This window comes from Globicephala melas, chromosome 6 (genome assembly GCF_963455315.2).
Source record: "Globicephala melas chromosome 6, mGloMel1.2, whole genome shotgun sequence".
Lineage (NCBI taxonomy): Eukaryota > Metazoa > Chordata > Mammalia > Artiodactyla > Delphinidae > Globicephala > Globicephala melas.
Window position 1 is genome coordinate 7,450,094 of NC_083319.1, and position 18,045 is coordinate 7,468,138.

Here is an 18,045-nt window from a genome sequence, read left to right on the forward strand (position 1 = left end):
CGGCCGAGGGAGGCGGTTCGATGCTCTGAGAGCTGGCTAGTCCTTGGGCTTTGAAGGTACACCCCACACGGTTGTGTATAAACAGTATTTTAATATTTGTATAAATAGACCACAATATTACCCAAAACTGCAAGAACAGAGCGTGGAAAACAGATTCTCAAACCCGTGCGTACAGCCTCTCCTGGTTGCACGTGACACTGGCTCCCCCATCTCTCCCCGGGGCCAGGGTCAAGTGCTGTGGGGAATGCTTGAAGGAAAGGAATACACCTCTTGGGGGCATTCTGAACATGAGACTGTGAGCGCAGCAGACTCGTGGCTCCCCGCTGTTGACCTCTTGATCTATTACAAAAATAATGCTGGGGGCTGGGGGCTGGAGTCGTGGCTACTCTGGGGAGGGTGACAGGAGCTGCTCTCAGCCCCAGACAGGCCCCTCAGGCCAGCAGCACCCCTACTGCCCAGGGCTCCCATGCAGGCTGGTGGAAAGTGGCGGCGGGCCCGAGGCCCTATCTTTGCACGTGCCGGACAAAGGCCTGCACTAGCTGGATCAGAGGCTCCTGACTCTCAGGGCTGACCTTGGAGAGAGAGGTGGACTTGCCCTGAGGTGAGGGAAGGATGCCAGCAGCAGGGGAGCTGGGGGCTCCCCGGCGGAAGTAGCGTGAGAGGCTGGAGAGCAGAGTGCTCTGCAAGAGAAAAAGCACCTGATGAGGCCCCGCGTCCCCCACCCTCAGGACTGGCCACAGGAAGTGGGGGACTGGGACCTCCTGGGGCCCCTCCCCAGTGGCCCTGCCCCACCAGGCAGGGCCCCCTACCCATCCTACCAACTCTGAGCTGAGCTCCTGCTTCATCCGCTGCTTGTCCCGGGGGTGCACAGCCGGGTCCCTAAGGTAACGCATTGCCTGGGAGATGAGCAGGTAGAAGCAGTTCTCCATGGTAAACATCAGGAGGGACCTGGAGGAGGGCAGGTTGGGCGCTGCTGCAGGGAGGGCCAAGCTGGCAGTGTGCGGTGGGCCACTGCGCCAAGAGAAGAGCCAGCCCAAGACTGCCCCAGCCCCAAACCAATCCCGGAAGGAGGCTTTCTTACTTCAGTGTTCTGCTCCCTTCTGCTTGTGTGCTGAGCCCCACTGCCTGTGTGAGAGGCTCCTTTTTCTTGTCCAGCTGGAGAAAAAGAAATGGGGGTTAAAAAAATAAGGTAACAGTAACAGCTCCAACTCATTGAGAGCTTCCATTTTGCAGGGCCTACATTAAGCTATTTCATCAGTTATTCATTTAAGTCTCACGCTAATTCTTACAGGTCGGCTCTATCACACTCACTTGATGAAGGGAAGGCTAGATAAACGTGCCCACGGGAAGACTTGGGTTGAGGGGCCAACTTACCTCACCAAGCATGTTTAGGGCCACATTCACTGTGGCCAGAAGGGTCCCAAAAGAGGGGGCCACTTCGGAGTCAAAGGTGGGAGTGGTGAAGCTCAGGGCAAACAGGAAGTCGTATTCAGCAAGGTCCAGGGACTGCAAGGCAAGGCAAGACGAGAGCGATGTAGGGCCCCAGAGGGCCCAGGCAGCTCTTGGTGCAGAGCAGGGCACAGCAGAGCCTTCACGGCTCCGCTGGAGGCGGGTGGCACAGGTGGCTGGTACCTGATCCAGCAGGATCTGGCACACGTCGGGGGTGAAGTGGCGCAGGGCCGCCAGGGTCCTGCTGAGGATCTTGAGGAGCCCGTACTGGACGGTGTGCAAGGCCCGCTGCTCTGAGGCCTCTGTGTCAGGAGTGGGCTGCTTGGAGGAGGAGCAGGAGGGGGCAGCTGTGGGTGGCCGCTGAGCTCGGGGGGCGACAGCCGAGGGGATGCCCTCCCCGTTTTTGTTCTGGGGAGGAGACAAGAGATGGCTGGAGCCCACGGAAGCCAGGGGTGAGGCGGTCCAGGCAGCAGCCGCGGACAAGGGCTCAGTTACCTGCAGGTAGTGCTGCAGCATCTTGCGGCTGTGCAGGAGGGAGGTACAGGCCTGGCACAGGTAGCCCAGGTTTACCTGCAGCAAACCCAGGGGAGGGGTGAGGGGGAGCCTCGAGGCAGCAGCCCAACCAACTAGACCGACCATGCAGGTCTCTATGGTAACAACGTACTTCTCCGGCCCCCTGAGCCCCTCCCTACATTCTCTAGCTCAAAATCTCACGCCACCAAGCACGCTCGACTGCAAACTGTGGGTCAACAGATGCCTGGACGGTTTCCCTGGGACCCAGCTAGATGCCAAGCACAGTATGAGGTCCTAAGTAAATAAGTAAGATGGGGATAATTTTCCCATCTTACAGAAGAAGAAAAAGGCTTAAAGAGAGGTGAAGTAACTTCGCCAAGCTCACACAACCAGCAAATGACAGGCCTGTCTGACTCCAGAGCCTGTGTTCTTTCCCTGCCCCCCTCTTCGGCTGGCTCCCAAGTCCTGTTCTAAGGGATGCGAACCAAGGTCGATCCCACAGAGCCCAGCTTCTCAACCTATGAGGCTGCCCTGTCCTGTGGAGGGAAAATTCGGCTCCAGAGGGGAGCAGTGTGAAACCAAACCCTGTGATACCTAAAGAAAAAGCCCACATTCCAGCAACAGGCCTGCGATTCACTGCCTGCCCCATCCCCTCCGAGCATTTCCCCAGACCCTTCAAGAAGCAGGTCTGAGGCCCCACCTGGACGTCCCGCATAAGCTGAGGCAGGTGGAAGTGCCACTCCTTCCTGAAGCTGGAGAGCTGCAAGAGGAAGCCCACGGTGTGGTCCGCCTCCTCCAGGCACGCCAGACTCTGCACCGTCCTCACCGCATTGAGGCACTGGGAGGGGGGACACGGGGAAGGATGGGGTGACTCAGGGACCTACCACGCCTGCTCCCGCCCTCCCGCAGGGAGGAGAGGTCCTGGGTCCACATACGCTGAGGGGGCAGCGTTAACAGGGGGCTGGACGAAGCGGTTTCTGACTAAGAGGTTTCTGTCTGAGCGGATCCCAGACCATTCCCCTCCCTCAGCAGGGCAGCCACACTGCTCGGCCTGTCAGCCAACAGTCCTCGCGGCATCTCAGAAGCGGGAGCACTGGCACCGCTCAACTGCCAAGCCTCAGACCCGAACAGTCCAGACGCCCCTGAACCCCAAGCCCCGACCCCAAGGATCCCAGCGGCCCCTCACCTGTAAGGCCCGCTCCTGGTGAACCCCCACGAAGTCCAGGGCCTCGGTCAGGAAGTTGTAGCGCAGGGTTTTGAGGAGCCGCTCCATCAGGGACATGGACAGGCGGTAGACACCCGGCCAAGAGGGGGCGTCCAGCGACTTCCGAGAGGTGCCGGGCGTCTGAGACACAAACAACAGACAGGATCACGACAGCGCCGAGGAACCCAGCTGACAGGTAGAGCGGGGCCTCCTTGCAGCCCAGCAGCTGAGGCAGCCTGGCTGGTCGGAATAGAAAAGCTCCTGGAATGGACAGCAGCAGGGCCAGACGGGGTCCGAAGGCAGCAGTTACAGGAATCTAGGTTCTAGACCCGCGTCCAGCACTAACTAACTGTGTGAGCTTCTCTTGCTAGAGGTCAGTCTGGGGGCAGGGAGGATTCTGCACCATCAGTGCATTAACTAGGCCACTAAAGAGAGCAACTTCTGGGGCAAGTGAAAGCACCAAGGGGGGCTGGGGGAGGCAGTGGCAGGCCACTGGCACTCACCTGAACTGTCCCATTGGTGCTGAGCTGGTATACACTCAGGAGGGGCAAACAAATGCTCTGGGTGATGCCGGCTCCAGCCACTGCTGTGGCCCCCTGGGAGGGAAAGATGCAGAATGAGATGGAAGCTGTCACTGCAGCCGCCCCACCCAAGGGCAGGTGGAGGTCTTGGGCTGGGAGACTCACAGGCAGCATCAGAACCCACCCAGCATAAGCAAAGAGGCTCCCGCGGGCTTGCCTCCTACCTGCTGGGTGCGAGCCAGGGTAAGGAGCAGGTGCAGCGCGGCCTCAGTGAAATGCAGGTTCTGCTTCATGCGAAGGCTCACCTCCAAGGTGGTGAAGAGGGTCGGCAGGAGGGGGAGCCTGCGGGTCACCTGCAGCCACGAGTCGCCATCCTCATCCACCTCACACAGCTCCTTGGCCAGATGCAGGCCCAGGACACACACCTGCTGGGGCCCAGGGGCAAAGATGGGTGAAAGGGAAGGAGGCAGTGCAGGGGGAGGAGGAGGGGAGGAAGAGGACGGACTGCCCCCAGTCACCCCCGCTCCGAGTGAGCCGGCTGAGACAGGACTCCAGCGCCCTCCCCACCACCCGAAACTGCCATCAAGCCGTGTCAGCGCTCCTCCCCATCCCCCCGCCCGAGCCCGCGGCTGCGTGGAGTCAAAGTGGCCTCCCCTCTAGCTGCACTATTGCAGTCACCTACTAAATGGGCCTTCATTCTCTCTGGATCCTCTCTACTCCATTCTTCATCCCAGTGGCTTTTCACACTTACTGTTGACCACGAGCCACCCAAAGTAATAATACGGTTTATACTGCGCTCCAGTATAGGCATACTTACATGTTTTCATTAAACCTACCCTTATCTCCTGCAAAGCACAGATATTTTCGTTTATGTTTTATTCAACTTCGTTTAAAAAATGCTGGTTGTGGGGCTTCCCTGGTGGCGCAGTGGTTCAGAGTCCGCCTGCTGATGCAGGGGACATGGGTTCATGCCCCGGTCCGGGAAGATCCCACATGCCGCAGAGCGGCTGGGCCCGTGAGCCATGGCCACTGAGACCGCGCGTCCGGAGCCTGTGCTCCGCAACGGGAGAGGGCACAGCAGCGAGAGGCCCGCGTACCGCAAAAAAAAAAAAAAAATGCTGGTTGTAACCAAATGAGCTCAGGACCCATTTATAGGTCCTGACCCACAGTTTGAAAAAGTGTTCCATACTACATCCAGCACACTTTCTAAAGTACAAATCTCATGTTTCCTCTCCCTTGCTTAAAATCCTTAAACCGTTTCCTATTTCACTTAGGAGCCAGACCAAAGACCCTGACAAGGCTGCTGGTCATCCAGCCCCCAGCTCTCCAGGCCTCACTTCATCTTGGCTCACACCAGATGACTGTTACCCACAGCTCAGTACACGCTGTCCTTGCTGCCTGAAGCTCCCCTGCTCCCGTGGCCTGCACGGCTCTCTACCAGTTCTTTAAGTCACTGCTGAAAGGGCACTTTCTTTCTGAGTCCCTAGATGATGTGAGAACTCCATGCTGCACATTCTCCCTGTTTCACCCCTGCAGGACTTTCCACAATGGAATTCTGACACATCTCTGCACAGTCTGATTTATTAACTTTCCCCATCAGGCTGTGACTGTCTTGGTCACTAATCAGCCCCAGGGCCTGGCACAGACGAGGCAGCAGTTCATATCTGTGGATGCGTGTGGGAAGGACAGACAGGGTGCCCCCTCACCCCATCCCGTTGGTCCTTGTGCCGGGGCCGGGAGCAGTCGTCAGTTTCCATGCTGTCCTTGTCCTCTGTGGCACTGCCTGATGCTAGACTGTGGCGGGTCTGGTCGAAGAGTGCAATCACCTCTTCTTGGAGGGTCTCACAGACGTTCAGCACCAGCTGGGAGTACTGGGGGATGTCGCTCACTGCAAAGCAAACGGGAGGGGATGCTGTCATGCTCACCAAGGCATCTGTCCCATGGGAGGGGAGGAGAAAAAGAGTTTTCCTGAAGATAAGAGTTCCGAGACCAAAAACTCAAGCCTCACAGGAGAAACATCTGGCTCTGAAGTGGAGGAAGCCCTGTCCAGGCTGGCTGGCACAGGGGCCAGGAGACCGCTCCACCGGCTCCTCTCTGCCCCTCACCTCTCATCTCCTTCATCTGCAGCACCGTGATGAACGCTGAGAACACCTTGGCCTTGGTCTTCTCCATGAGTTGCTGGTCTGCCTGCAGCACTCCCTCCAGGATCTCTGTCAAGGGTCTGAGGATTTCATCCACAGAACCTAACTCACTAGAAGCAACGTGGAGAGGAGAGGGCGGGGAGAACACACCTCAGAGAAAGGCCACACACTGCCCTGCTCCCCCTCAGGATGCCTGTGGAGCAGTGAGCCTCACATCAGGTGTCTGCCTGAGTCCCGTTCCCCACGAGGGGAGCCCAGCCCATTTCACACCCACTTCCTCCCCTTCGGGAAGGGTAAGGCAAGCATCACTAAAGAGGATGGGACAGGCCGCCCCTCCTGTCACAGGGCTCACCTCTTCCACTGCCGGAGAAGAATAAGCAGCAGAGTGCACATCATGGAGCCCAGGCGGAGGCAGTTCACGGAGGCGGGGACTAGGAGCTGAGGGGAGACGGCACACAGTTAACGTCAGGCTTCCTGTGAGCTGACGAGGCGGGAAGATGTGAGCTCCGTCCGCAGGCACCTTCGGCCTCAGGCCTTTCTTTCCCAGCAGCAAGCTCACAGGGGTGGGTCACGGGGAAGAGGCCAGGGGTTGGCACGGCAGCAGCAGGCCTCTGCCTCCCACTGCAGCCTCGGGCCTCCCAGGCCGCTTGAGCCCTTTGACCTGACCACTCTTGCGGCTGCAGGCTGCGAGCAGCTATTTGACCTCGGAGACCTTCTCCCTGGGAGGAATGGGAAATCTCCCAGACACACTTACTAACGCCTTGGTCCCATCGAGCACGTCAAGAAAGAGCTGGCGACGCACTGCAGAGTCGGTCAGGTGCATTATCTCCGCCTGCAAAGGAACAGGAAAAAAACGTCTGGAAAATTTCCCAGACTCTAAAAGCCAAGAAAGGTGGGGTCCTCACCGACTGCCTGTTTAAAATGGGGCTTGAGGGCCCTGCTGTTTCTTTGTCCACCTTAGTCATGGTCAGAACCAAGCCCAGGTTCACCTCCTCCCCCTGATGACATCCTTCCTCTGCTCAGACCCTTCAAGGCTTCCCAGTGGAACCCATCTAGAAACACAAACTCCTCTACAAGGCCTGGGAGCCCCTTAGGATCTGGTCCACCTGATTTTGGTATCATCCCCGTCGTGCTCACTCGACTCCAGCCCTACAGGCCTCCTTCCTCCTCCGTGAACACACCAAGCTCTTCCCACTTCTGGACCCTTGCATCTGTGACTCTGACTGCCTAGAGCACCCTCTGGAAGGTTCCTCACACACTCAGGCCTCAGTGTGGACAGCACCTCCTCAGAGAGGGCCTCCCGACCACTCCTATCCTCCTTTAGCAGTCGCTACCATAGCATCTTCTTTTATATATAGATATTTAAAATTTTATTTATTTATTTTTGTCTGTGTTGGGTCTTCGTTGTTGCATACGGGCTTTTTTCTCTAGTTGTGGTGAGCGGGGCTACTCTTCCTTGCGGTGTGCAGGCTTCTCATTGAGGTGGCTTCTCTTCTTTTTTTTTTTTTTTTTTTTTTTTTGCAGTACGCGGGCCTCTCACTGCTGTGGCCTCTCCCGCCGCAGAGCACAGGCTCCAGACGCGCAGGCCCAGCGGCCATGGCCCACGGGCCCAGCCGCTCCGCGGCACGTGGGATCCTCCTGGACCGGGGCACAAACCCGTGTCCCCTGCATCGGCAGGCGGACTCCCAACCACTGTGCCACCAGGGAAGCCCGAGGTGGCTTCTCTTGATGCGGAGCACGGGCTCTAGGTGCACGGGCTTCAGTAGTTGTGGCTCGTGGGCTCTAGAGCGCAGTCTCGGTAGTTGTGGCGCACGGGCTTAGTTGCTCCGCAGCATGTGGGAGCTTCCCGGACTGGGGCTCAAACCTGTGTCCCCTGCATTGGCAGGCGGATTCTTAACCACTGCGCCACCACGGAAGCCCTACCACAGCGTCTTTCAAGTGAACTACCACAATCCCAAACTATATTTCTTTGTAAATTTGTTCACAATTTGCCTCTCTCATGGATCAAAGACTGTATTTGCCTTATTCACTGCTGCATCCCGGCGCCTGGCACACAGTAAGCATTCCATTACTATCCATTAAATGAATGAATGATCAATATCCTGGACTAAACCAGATAGGTTTCCTAGGGGAAAAGAGGATGGTGAGATTTTCAGAGCTGCAATTCAAGAACTGCTGCCCAGGTAGGACCTAAAAGGCAGGTGACACACAAATTACTGCCTGGGGAATCAATAATTCCCCCAAGATGGTTGAGCCTTTTAGTGTGTCTACAGTCTCAGGGGTCCAAAACCACTCTGCCACAGCCAAGCTCCAAGGCTGTGGGCAGTCTGGCACTAAGGAACAAGTCATGGAAGATGTAAGAGTGTGCCTGGAACAAAGGGCATCTATTAAGCTGAAGTTAGTAATGAAATCAAGATAGTAATCTGGATTCCCTAAGGCAAAATAGGTCAATATCAAGTCCTTACTCCACAGCATGGCATTGTCAAAGAGCACGCGCCAAGGAAAAATGCAAATTCTTCCCAAATGTTAACTCTCTCTCTAAAAACCAATGCTCTGTAGACACACGTTGCAGAGACAATGGCCTCTGTTCTTTTTCTAAGAAGCCCAGGAAATGCCGTTTCTAGAACCAAGGAAAACCAACTGTTCCCTAGAGAGGGTGCTGCTGCAGCCATTGTAGCTACCTGCTGACTAGTCAACAAATATGTACTTAGCGTCCACAGGGCACACAGCATGAGAAGGCCAACTATCCACGTGCACAAGAGGTGGATGAATGAAGGGAGCCCCTGGACCTATCCAGGGCTGCAAAGGTGGCTATAGGAGGGTTTCATGAATGTCTGAAGGGATTTAAAATGACTTCTCTGCACTTTCTTTAAGGGTCTCTTGTTTGCTCCAAAGCCCTCAAACACCCCATATTTGGCACAGAACCTGTTACATTTTAGCTCTCAGAGAAAAATCCTGATTCATTCTTTATCCCAAGGGGCTGTATCTGCTAGGCATCCCAGCATATCGTTGCTAGGATACCAAAGTGAAAACCACACCCCAGGAGGTTCTTACGTGACTGGTGGCGATGATGAGAAACATCCTCCAGGCGGAGACCAGCATCTGATACTCTACCAGGGAGGTGCAGCTGCTGCCCTCTGTGTCAGCCGTGTGACCTGCCAAGGACTTGACATACCCTGACCAGTAGGCAAAGCGTTTCTCGCTGGAAAATTTCTCGAGTGTATCTTTTAAAGACTGGTCTAATGAGCCCCTATGGTGCCGAGAAAAACAAAACCTACAGTTAGGTTTTAAAAGCAGATGGGAATGTGATGGGCACAGACCGTTGCTGAGGCAGAGAAAACCACCTCACATGGGCTTAAAAGCAGACAGCTCCCAATCAGCTCTGATGTGTGGGGCTCACACTTCTTGCTCAGCATAACGGATTAGGCTGAGGCCTTTTCTAGGATTCCTCCTCCATAAAATCCCAAGCACATGGAGTTTGCTTCACAATAACTCTTTCTGACAGTCATAAATGCCATCAATGGACTGGCCAGGGACACAGACCAGTGGCCCTCCATAAATGGCTCCAAACCAGCTCTCTCCTCTGCCTTGGCTCATACAGCCATGCCCTCAGCCGTAGACTACCATGGTCCCCCCGCCACAAACCTCTAATTAAAATCTCAAAAGGGGAAAGGACTCACTTAACTACATAGTATATCTCCAAGCAAATTATCTTCATGATTAGGGCACAGGTTTCCAGGATGCTGGGCTGTGGAGGGGGAGAGCAGAGAATCATGAGAACCTCTCCCCTGGTGCCCCGCCCTCCCACAAGGAAACAGAGCAGGGACCCGACACTAGAAAACGAGAAAGCACATTCCCTGTCGAATGTGAGTGGGCATCTAACTAGCAAGAGCAGAAGCATCAGGTCCACAGTGTCTCCAAGTGAGCAGAGACCACAGAGCCAGCAACACAGAGCAGGGCATGCCGCTCTCCTTCCCAGTGCAAGACAGCAAAGGAAGAGGAGGCAAGCACTTCTGTGAGAGAGACGTTTCTAGTGAAGAAAACATTCTGGTTGTTTAATTAGGGGAGGAGTCACTTTCCACAGCTCAGTCTCACAGCCCAGCCTTGACTCCCAGGGACTTTCAGTCACTGTCCCTCCCTCCACCACTGCTCACCTCGGATGTTTCTGAGGGAGGAGAAAGGGTTCCAAATAGTGGACTGGTTAAATTCTCCCAGAACTTGGGTCTAAAAAGAAAATACGTGTTGGCAATCACATGTTCTCTTACCCGGTCCCTTCTCCTCTCTCCACCTCCCCTTGGTGGTTACTTCCCCACATTTTATCGCTCCCACAACCCTAACATCTGCTGCCTGGGCCGCTTGCTCCTACATAAACATCAAGGGTTCCATGGACAAAACAGGCTCCAAGAGAAGAGCGTGCTCCATTCAGTCCAATGGCTTGAGTGAGCCACTCTCATCTGAATCTACCGTTTCTCACGAACAATGGTTTTGGGGGGTTGGCAGAAGGCAGAAATGCAAAAGGTGGAAACTCTAAGGTAAACACATCAGAGTAAAGGTTACACCTGCTGGTGGCAGCTTTAAAAAGAGAATAAACTCCCACACACCGACCCAAGCACTAAGCACTTTTATGCATGTGCCCAGGGACCTGTCACAACAAATCTCTCAGAATGACTGTTACCCCATCTTACAGACAAGGACATGAGCTCTGGAGGTTAAGTAACTCCTGGAGACAGACTCACTTGGTTCTGAGGACCAGCATGGCACTGTCCCGACGGTCCTGCCAAAGGGCATGCAGAAAGGCAATGGCTGCACGGTGCAGCAGCGGTGGGCACCAGTAGCGATCCTGCTGCTGGGAATCAATCAGCTCCAGCACCACATGGAGACAGCTCCACACCCCAAGGCTGAATTCCTGCAAGAGGGGCAGGTGAGAGTTCAGCCCCACAGCTTCTGCCATCAACTGGACCCGCAGAGTCCAGCACCCACCTCCCAGGGAGCCATCTCCCAGCTTCATCCCAGGTGCAGGCTCACCTTGGAGCCATCACTGCCATCCTTCACCTCCAGATTCAGAAACAGTTCAATGAGGCCTGGCTGTGTCTCTACGGCAACTGTGAGGAATTCCAGAATCATGACTTTGATGCGCATGTCCTCAATCTTGCTCTGCAGTCGGGTCAGGAAGGCATCGCGGATGGCAGCCGCATCATTGCCCAGGCAGGCATATACTGACATTGGGGCCACCTGGTGGAGACCGGGACACACAGGCTTAGAGCTCTACCTCCAGAGAAACCTCAACAGACTCCTGAAGAAAGGTGCTGAACAACTCTCGGAAAATGCCAGAAAGGGAAACATTCAGATGGATAGCTCTGGGTCAAAAGAGACATCATTCCAAACTACAGCAAAAGATGCCCAACGATTCCCAGAAGAAATAATAATCAACATAAAAAGATGCATAACCTCTCTCATGGTTAAATAAATGCAAAGTTAAAAAAAAGATATTGATTTGTCTATTAGATTAGCAAAGATTAAAAAACTGATGAAGCCACTGTGGCAAGGATACAAGACTTGGGTTTTAGGAGCATAAACTGTTACAATCCTTTTTGGAGGATAATTTCAAAATTTCTAATAAAAATTAAAATGCCCATTGATATCTAATTTTTAGGAACTGTAAACAAAAGTTTACAGAGTTCTATGGATAAGAATGTTCACTACAGCACTGTTTAACACTAAGACAGAAAACAGTCCAAATAAATTAGGAAGCATCCATTCTATGGCATGCCATGCAAGCATTAGAAAATGAAGTAGCTCCAAATGTGCCCACACGGCAAGACTGCAGGATATCGTGTTAAGTGAAGAAAGCTGGACACAAAACAGTATGTATCGTGGAATTCTGCTTTTGGGAAGAACAAAAGCTCACACCAAACATCCCTTAATATATAAGCACAGATAAAAAAAAATCTGGAGAAATGAGTACCAACCTGCTCATAGGAATTCTTGGAATGAGGAGATCATAGGGTACCTTAACTTTCTATGTTACATTTATCTGTAACATTTAAATAAACATTTTTAAATGAATTTGTATGTCTTTTATAAACGGGGGAAAAAAACACCTCTCATAAAACACAATTTGCGTGCGTGTGTGTGTGTCTTTATGGCTACATCACTTTAAAAGTCCAAGTTAGCTACTTCTCTTGGGAGAAAGCAAGAGTGGTCTCAAGCACAAAGTCAGTTTTCTGGGGCTTTGACTTGTTAGGTGGGATCCTACCGTGGCCAGACGTTTCAGTAGCTGGATGGCAAGACGTGGCAAAGCAGGGTCATGTTTGTGGTAGATGTATTTGGCAAGAACAGCAATAAGGTTGTTCCCATGGGCACCTGAAGAAGTACAGGAAACAGTTTAGACACCAAAGCATGCCTGATTCAAGCTCTTAAGAGAGCCTTCTGTTCAAAAAGGCTCATATATGTGAGGGAATTTACTCTCAAGTACTTGGAGGGCCAGAGCAAATCTAGGTGGCTGTATCATCCTCTTTTTTCAGTAGCCAAGGGGACAGGCAGGATTGGGGGTAAACAGCTCAATCCAATTCATTAAGAGCAGAAAAAGAGGGACTTCCCTGGCGGCGCAGTGGTTAAGAATCCGCCTGCCAATGCAGGGTACACGTGTTCAAGCCCTGGTCCAGGAAGATCCCACATGCTGCGGAGCAACTAAGCCTGTGTGTCACAACTACTGAGCCTGCGCTCTAGAGCCTGTGAGCCACAACTACTGACGCCCACGTGCCTAGAGCCCACGCTCCGCAACAAGAGAAGCCACCTCAGTGAGAAGCCCGTGCACTGCACAAAGACCAAACGCAGCCAAAAATAAAAAAAAAATAGATTAAATAAATTTTAAAAAAAAGAGCAGAAAAGATACATTTTTAAGAAAACAGCATGTTAACAAATAGGTTAGGAAAACCTAACCACATTAAAGCATCACATTAAAGCATGACACTGAAATGCTAAAAGTCCCAAAATGATACAGCTCGAAAAAGGTCAGAGACATTACCCAAACGCCTACTTGAAAATGAGGAAACTGGGTCCCAAAGAGATTAAATGAGTAGTTTAAGGTCAAAGAGTAATAACAGTCAATACTAAACAGGTACCAGGTTTTACAAGTAGTAATTTAATCTTCATTATAATCTCATAAGGTAGATACTGCTATTATCCCCACTTCATAGACGAGAAATCTGAAGTAGAGTTGTTTAATTACGTGCCCAAGGTCAAAGCTGGTTGAAGTCAGAATTTGAACCTAGACAGTCTAACTTTGAACATGTGTTCTTTACTATTATTCTGTCATCAATAGGAGGAAGAGATGAAGTATGATACAGTCTTCTTATTTCTAAGTCCAGGATGGGAACTGGTGATCACTCCCAAATTTCCTCAAAGAGTTCCATCAGAAAATATTGTTGACCTCTAAAAACACAGCCTGAAGTATGTACTTATGGGCAGAAATGCTGCTGAGTGGAAGAAAATTACATACCATGTTGTGTGAGAGCCTGTTCCAGGGGGGACACCACATTAGAAGGAGGTTTCAGCCGAATAACATTGTTGGTGACGGAGAATGCCAGTTTCACCGTCTTGATCAGCAGCTGGCCCTGCCCCTGGCCCTCTGCCCCATCACTAGGGTGCCAAATGGAAACCAAAGTTGATTCAGACAATATGACTTCATTCGCAATACATGCGCTCTCATGAATTAGATTCCAACAATAATCCCAGAGTTCAACAGCTTCTTTTAGAGGCCCCAGTCCAAACTAGGAGAGAGGAGGAGCAATCAACTCCCTTTGCTATGTGCCAGTCTACAGAGCAGCCACTAGGTTATATACAAAGGCTATGCCCTAAGAAGAACAAGGTTGTCTTTCTAATGCTAAAGTTCTTACAACATGCAGGCACAATAAAGATAAATGGGGGAAGGTGGCAAGGGAGGCCCACCTGCGGGGCTGAGCAGCCATCACCATGTCGATAGTGTCCACGCCAATGCCCATGATATTGATCACAGTCTGTCCTGCTTCCGTATAGGCCAGGCTGCAGATGCAGAGAGACTGCAGACTGGGGGTATGACTGGAAGACAGACATGTTCTGAGTTACCGGGGAGCTGCCAAATTTACTACTGGAAGGAAAGGGTATTGTCCAAACCTAAACAATTGGACATTAGTGATACAGATCAGCTCTCGCTGCCAGAGGAAGCCACTCTGATTCCTTTCCTTAAATAGACCCTGAGAAACAATCTAAATGTCCATCAATTAATGGATATGCTTACTGAAATGAATCATTATTAATCCATACAATGGAATGCATGGAACCATTAACACAAGACAGATCTATATGCAGTGGCACAGAAATAAAAGGTACAGAGTTAGTACAAGCAGAGGAAAAAACCTAGAAGATACACATTAACTTGTTAATAGTCCTGTTTCCCTATGAACATGCATAATTTTTGTAAAGGTCATAAAAAAGGTCTGTGTGTGTGTGTGCGTGTGTACAATTTCACTGGGAACAACCTTGTTCCCATTTCATTGGCTCTTCTCTCTTCATAGGGAGAAAGGAGAAACAGCCTGGTGGAAAGCAAGTCAGAACCCAGGAGCACTGAGCTCTGGGCCTAACCAAGTTGAGTACTCTGGAAGAATGAGCTAGCTCTGCACAGCAGAAGCCTGTGTCTTCCCTTGCGGACTGGCAGCATCCGAGAGTACCGAGCTCTAGCAATCACCCGCCTCCTACCTGCTGTGCAGGTCTGTCTCATGACACAGGTTCAGTATTGCATGAATCAGCTCCAGGATCAGGCAACCTGGACTCCAGAAAAGACAGAGGAATGACGTGGCCTTGTGTGATGAACCTTATCCCAAGAGAGAAAAATCCAGGGAACCAGCAATTCCTCCCATCTTCCCTGCCCACGCTTTCCTTACCAATCTGTTCTCTCACTCCGTGGGAGTTGTACCGCCACTTGTGGTAACTCGGCAGCATCTCCTTCAGCACAAACATGACACAGGGCACCAGCCCTTGGCTCTGGGTACTACCAAGCTGCCCCTACAAGAAACCATGCTGTGAAGGTTTATGCCACTTAAAGGTAAGTCATTTTGTCACTAGAGATTTAACTCCAAAACCATAGGTCCAAATAGGTCCAAAGGAAATCTGGGCAAACCTTGGCCATCAGTGGAAAAAAAAAAAAAGAAACATCAGAATACTCTAGTTCAACTGAATCCAAGTTGTAGGTTTCTCTAGAACAGAGAAAGGGACTAAAAAGACCATTTGACAATGTCACAAAAGGCACCTACAAGAAAGAGAGGGATGAAGGCTAAATCTGAGCAGAAGAGAGGTCTATCTTAAACACAGAGGATATAGGACTGTTGATGATGGAGAATGCCAGTTTCACTGCCGTGATCACCAACCACCCCCAACCTCTACCCCATCACTCGGATATCAGAAAGGAGATCTGACGGTCCAGATTCTTTGTCCTAATATTACTTGTTACCATCAGCTTCCTTATCTTAAAAATGGGGCTTCTTTATATAAACATCAATATCCATATCCCTACCTCTGCATAGGATTGTTTCTATCTTTTTAAGCACTCACTGATTGACTGACTCCTGCAGGCAGGAAGTGTGCTGAGTATTTTGCATGTGTGGCCCTCGCAACAACTCCATGAGGCAGAGATATTTATCATCCCAGTTTAGAGAGGTTCTAAGAAATTCAATACTTGCCCAAGGTCATGCAGCTAGTAAGTGGTCAACCTGAAAAGTAAACCTAATTCTGACTCCAAAATCTATGCTACACAAGTATTTTTCAAAGAGAGCTGTGACCCATTAGTGGATTGTGAGATAACTTATTAGAAAACATCTGAGTGCATCTTGCATAATAAAAGTAGTGTTGCACTGTGAAACTCTGCTTTAGAAGTAAACATACAATGTGTATCCTGGGATATGATGTAATGTGTACATATTACCCTGGGCTCTGTCAAAATAGCTTGAGAGTTGCTGCATTATACCATACAGCCTCTGAGTATTAAATAAGTTAACACAGATAAAGCATCTACTACAGAATCTGGCACACAATAAATACTCAATACACAGAAAACTGTCATCACCATAACCTCAGGACAACTGGTCTAGCTGCAAACAAAATGACTACAGTAGCTGGGGGCAGGGAAACTATTTCAGATGCTTCTATCTGATTAGATTTTACCTTGACAAGAGTGGTGATCAAGCGCAGAAAGGCAACAGTGACTCCATACTCGCCCTGGGGCTGTTCACTATTCATCAAGAGGTTTCCATACCCTCCAGCATTCATCCCCTCAGCACTGGGAAAAGACAGAGAGGCAGAGGGAAAAAAAGGTTTCAAAAAATTATAATCACAGAGCATTCTTCTTATTATTTAGATGGCTTGGGCATAAAACAGGAAAGCTCTGCAAAGGAATTAATCAAATCTAGGCTATTTAATACCCAGGGTAAGCATTAAAGACTTTATTGATATACAACCTCAAAAGTGAAAAATCAAATAAACATGAGGAAAACATCCTCGTCTTGTAAGCAAAAGAAAGCAAGGAGAGAATGTTCAGGTAGTAAGATGGAGCCTGTGTATTAATAACTGGTCTACCAGGCAAGCTCGAGTGGCCATGAATCAAGGAAAAGTACAGAGTGACTATGGCTTAAAAAGGGGAAGTTGAGCCTCTGGATCCAGAAACCTCTGGACTCTCTAGACTGGAAAGTTAACTCCCACGTACCTAAAGTGAATGAGAAATACCTTTCTCTCTCTGTCTCTCTCTCTCAGGCTTTGAAGACTGTGAACCATCAGTGCTGGCCTAAGAGGAAAGCAGTCTCTGTGCCCCAAGTCCCATCACCTCTTTTGCCTTGCCCCCACTCATTTTCGGTGAGAGGGCTGAACAGACAAGGAGCAAACGGGCAGAGAAGCATCTTTAAAACTAACGAAGCTAGCTTAGATCTGAAATGTATATGGTACGCCCAGGGAATATACTCTAATCCCTAAGACCTGGCTCACCTAATCATCTGACTCATGTTGGAGACCTGGTGGGCCACGAAAGGTAAAAAGCCTGTGTGACGAAGATCAGTCCAGACCTGAGAAGGGAAAAGAAGAGTCAAATGTCCATGTGTCTTCAGGTATACACCAAGCGTGACGTTTTTCGGCTGTTAGGAAGACTTGGTGTCTCACCTTTGCTGGGTTCCGGGCAGCCAGAACGGTCAAGCAATTGACACAAGAAGCAATGACATCCACAGGCCGGGAGATCACGGTTGTTAACCTGGTTGGAGAACAGTGCACTGTACTCAGTAAAATGAATAATACGACTTGTTGCATCCCAAGTATTTTCCAGTTCTCTTCCCAAATCCCTCCTGGCAGCAGGGATGTGAAAACAGGAAAGCCCTCGGCTGGGGATAGATACCACACCAGGGCTGTCCACAGTGGAACATGTGCAGACTTTAGCCCAGCGGAGTTACCAGATACTGACCGCTGCAGCAGCATGTAGATGCGGGACGTGATGGGCAGGAGACAGTCTGCTATCGACAGGTCTGTACTGATGACCTTATGGACCAGATCAATGATGGGTCTGACCCGCTGGCAGTGCTGAATCACATCTGAGGGGGAAGGAAGCTTGTGATCTCAATGAAAACAATTCCTTTAAGATCACTGAGCAGTCTCTGAGACCCAGATGAACAAATTATGCTAATCACAATCTGGAAGGTTCTGAATCTTATCTTGAAATTCTCTATCTTCCAAATCCTCTAAGCATGTCCATTTTTCTTCCCACAGAGATGTCTCCCAAAGCTGACCTCACCTGCAGTGGAAACAACATGAAGCAGCATTTCAATCTCACAGGTGAAGAGGGTCCAGCTGCTATAAGAGTATTCCCAGCGTACCAGGTAGGCCCTATCGTCCAACATTACTTGGCCCACAGTGCCTTGAGGTATGCGAAGGTTGGTCTGACCCCCTAAGGAAGGGAGAGAGAGAAATTAGTCTAATAGGAAGAGGTGACTCCTATAACAGACAGCAATATTTAATCACTCAGAGATGCATAGTTTCTCTTCCTAGTATCCAACACTGCTACAGCTTTTTCCATTAAAAAGAAAAAGAAAAACAAAACCCCTCTCTTGTCATTGGGGAAGTGACTCTTTCCATGTGTCTGAAAAACAGCTGGGTGCAGAGTGGTTCTCCACTCAAATGATGACTATAGGAAGACCACCTTATGGGA

The 18,045-nt window shown here is 50.7% G+C and overlaps 1 protein-coding gene across 1 annotated transcript in view; it reads right to left on the bottom strand.

The window, feature by feature from the left end:
* Nucleotides 1–77: 77 nt before the first annotated feature.
* The window catches only part of NUP188 (nucleoporin 188), a 45,459-nt gene continuing 27,491 nt past the window's right edge, over nt 78–18,045 (bottom strand). Inside the window, exons 16-44 of the mRNA XM_030858420.2 lie at nt 17,632–17,784; nt 17,305–17,431; nt 17,010–17,097; nt 16,839–16,915; nt 16,026–16,140; nt 14,750–14,870; nt 14,565–14,631; nt 13,779–13,907; nt 13,330–13,469; nt 12,085–12,191; nt 10,854–11,060; nt 10,565–10,734; nt 9,983–10,052; nt 9,509–9,576; nt 8,883–9,078; nt 6,583–6,660; nt 6,181–6,266; nt 5,793–5,938; nt 5,394–5,575; nt 3,912–4,112; nt 3,670–3,762; nt 3,149–3,307; nt 2,663–2,800; nt 1,945–2,019; nt 1,633–1,857; nt 1,375–1,506; nt 1,082–1,155; nt 819–948; nt 78–680 (exon numbers count right to left, since the gene is read on the bottom strand). Coding sequence (XP_030714280.1) covers nt 504–680; nt 819–948; nt 1,082–1,155; nt 1,375–1,506; nt 1,633–1,857; nt 1,945–2,019; nt 2,663–2,800; nt 3,149–3,307; nt 3,670–3,762; nt 3,912–4,112; nt 5,394–5,575; nt 5,793–5,938; nt 6,181–6,266; nt 6,583–6,660; nt 8,883–9,078; nt 9,509–9,576; nt 9,983–10,052; nt 10,565–10,734; nt 10,854–11,060; nt 12,085–12,191; nt 13,330–13,469; nt 13,779–13,907; nt 14,565–14,631; nt 14,750–14,870; nt 16,026–16,140; nt 16,839–16,915; nt 17,010–17,097; nt 17,305–17,431; nt 17,632–17,784 — 3,731 coding nt within the window. The 3' untranslated portion in view covers nt 78–503. The remainder of the gene's footprint in view (nt 681–818; nt 949–1,081; nt 1,156–1,374; nt 1,507–1,632; nt 1,858–1,944; nt 2,020–2,662; nt 2,801–3,148; nt 3,308–3,669; nt 3,763–3,911; nt 4,113–5,393; nt 5,576–5,792; nt 5,939–6,180; nt 6,267–6,582; nt 6,661–8,882; nt 9,079–9,508; nt 9,577–9,982; nt 10,053–10,564; nt 10,735–10,853; nt 11,061–12,084; nt 12,192–13,329; nt 13,470–13,778; nt 13,908–14,564; nt 14,632–14,749; nt 14,871–16,025; nt 16,141–16,838; nt 16,916–17,009; nt 17,098–17,304; nt 17,432–17,631; nt 17,785–18,045) is intronic.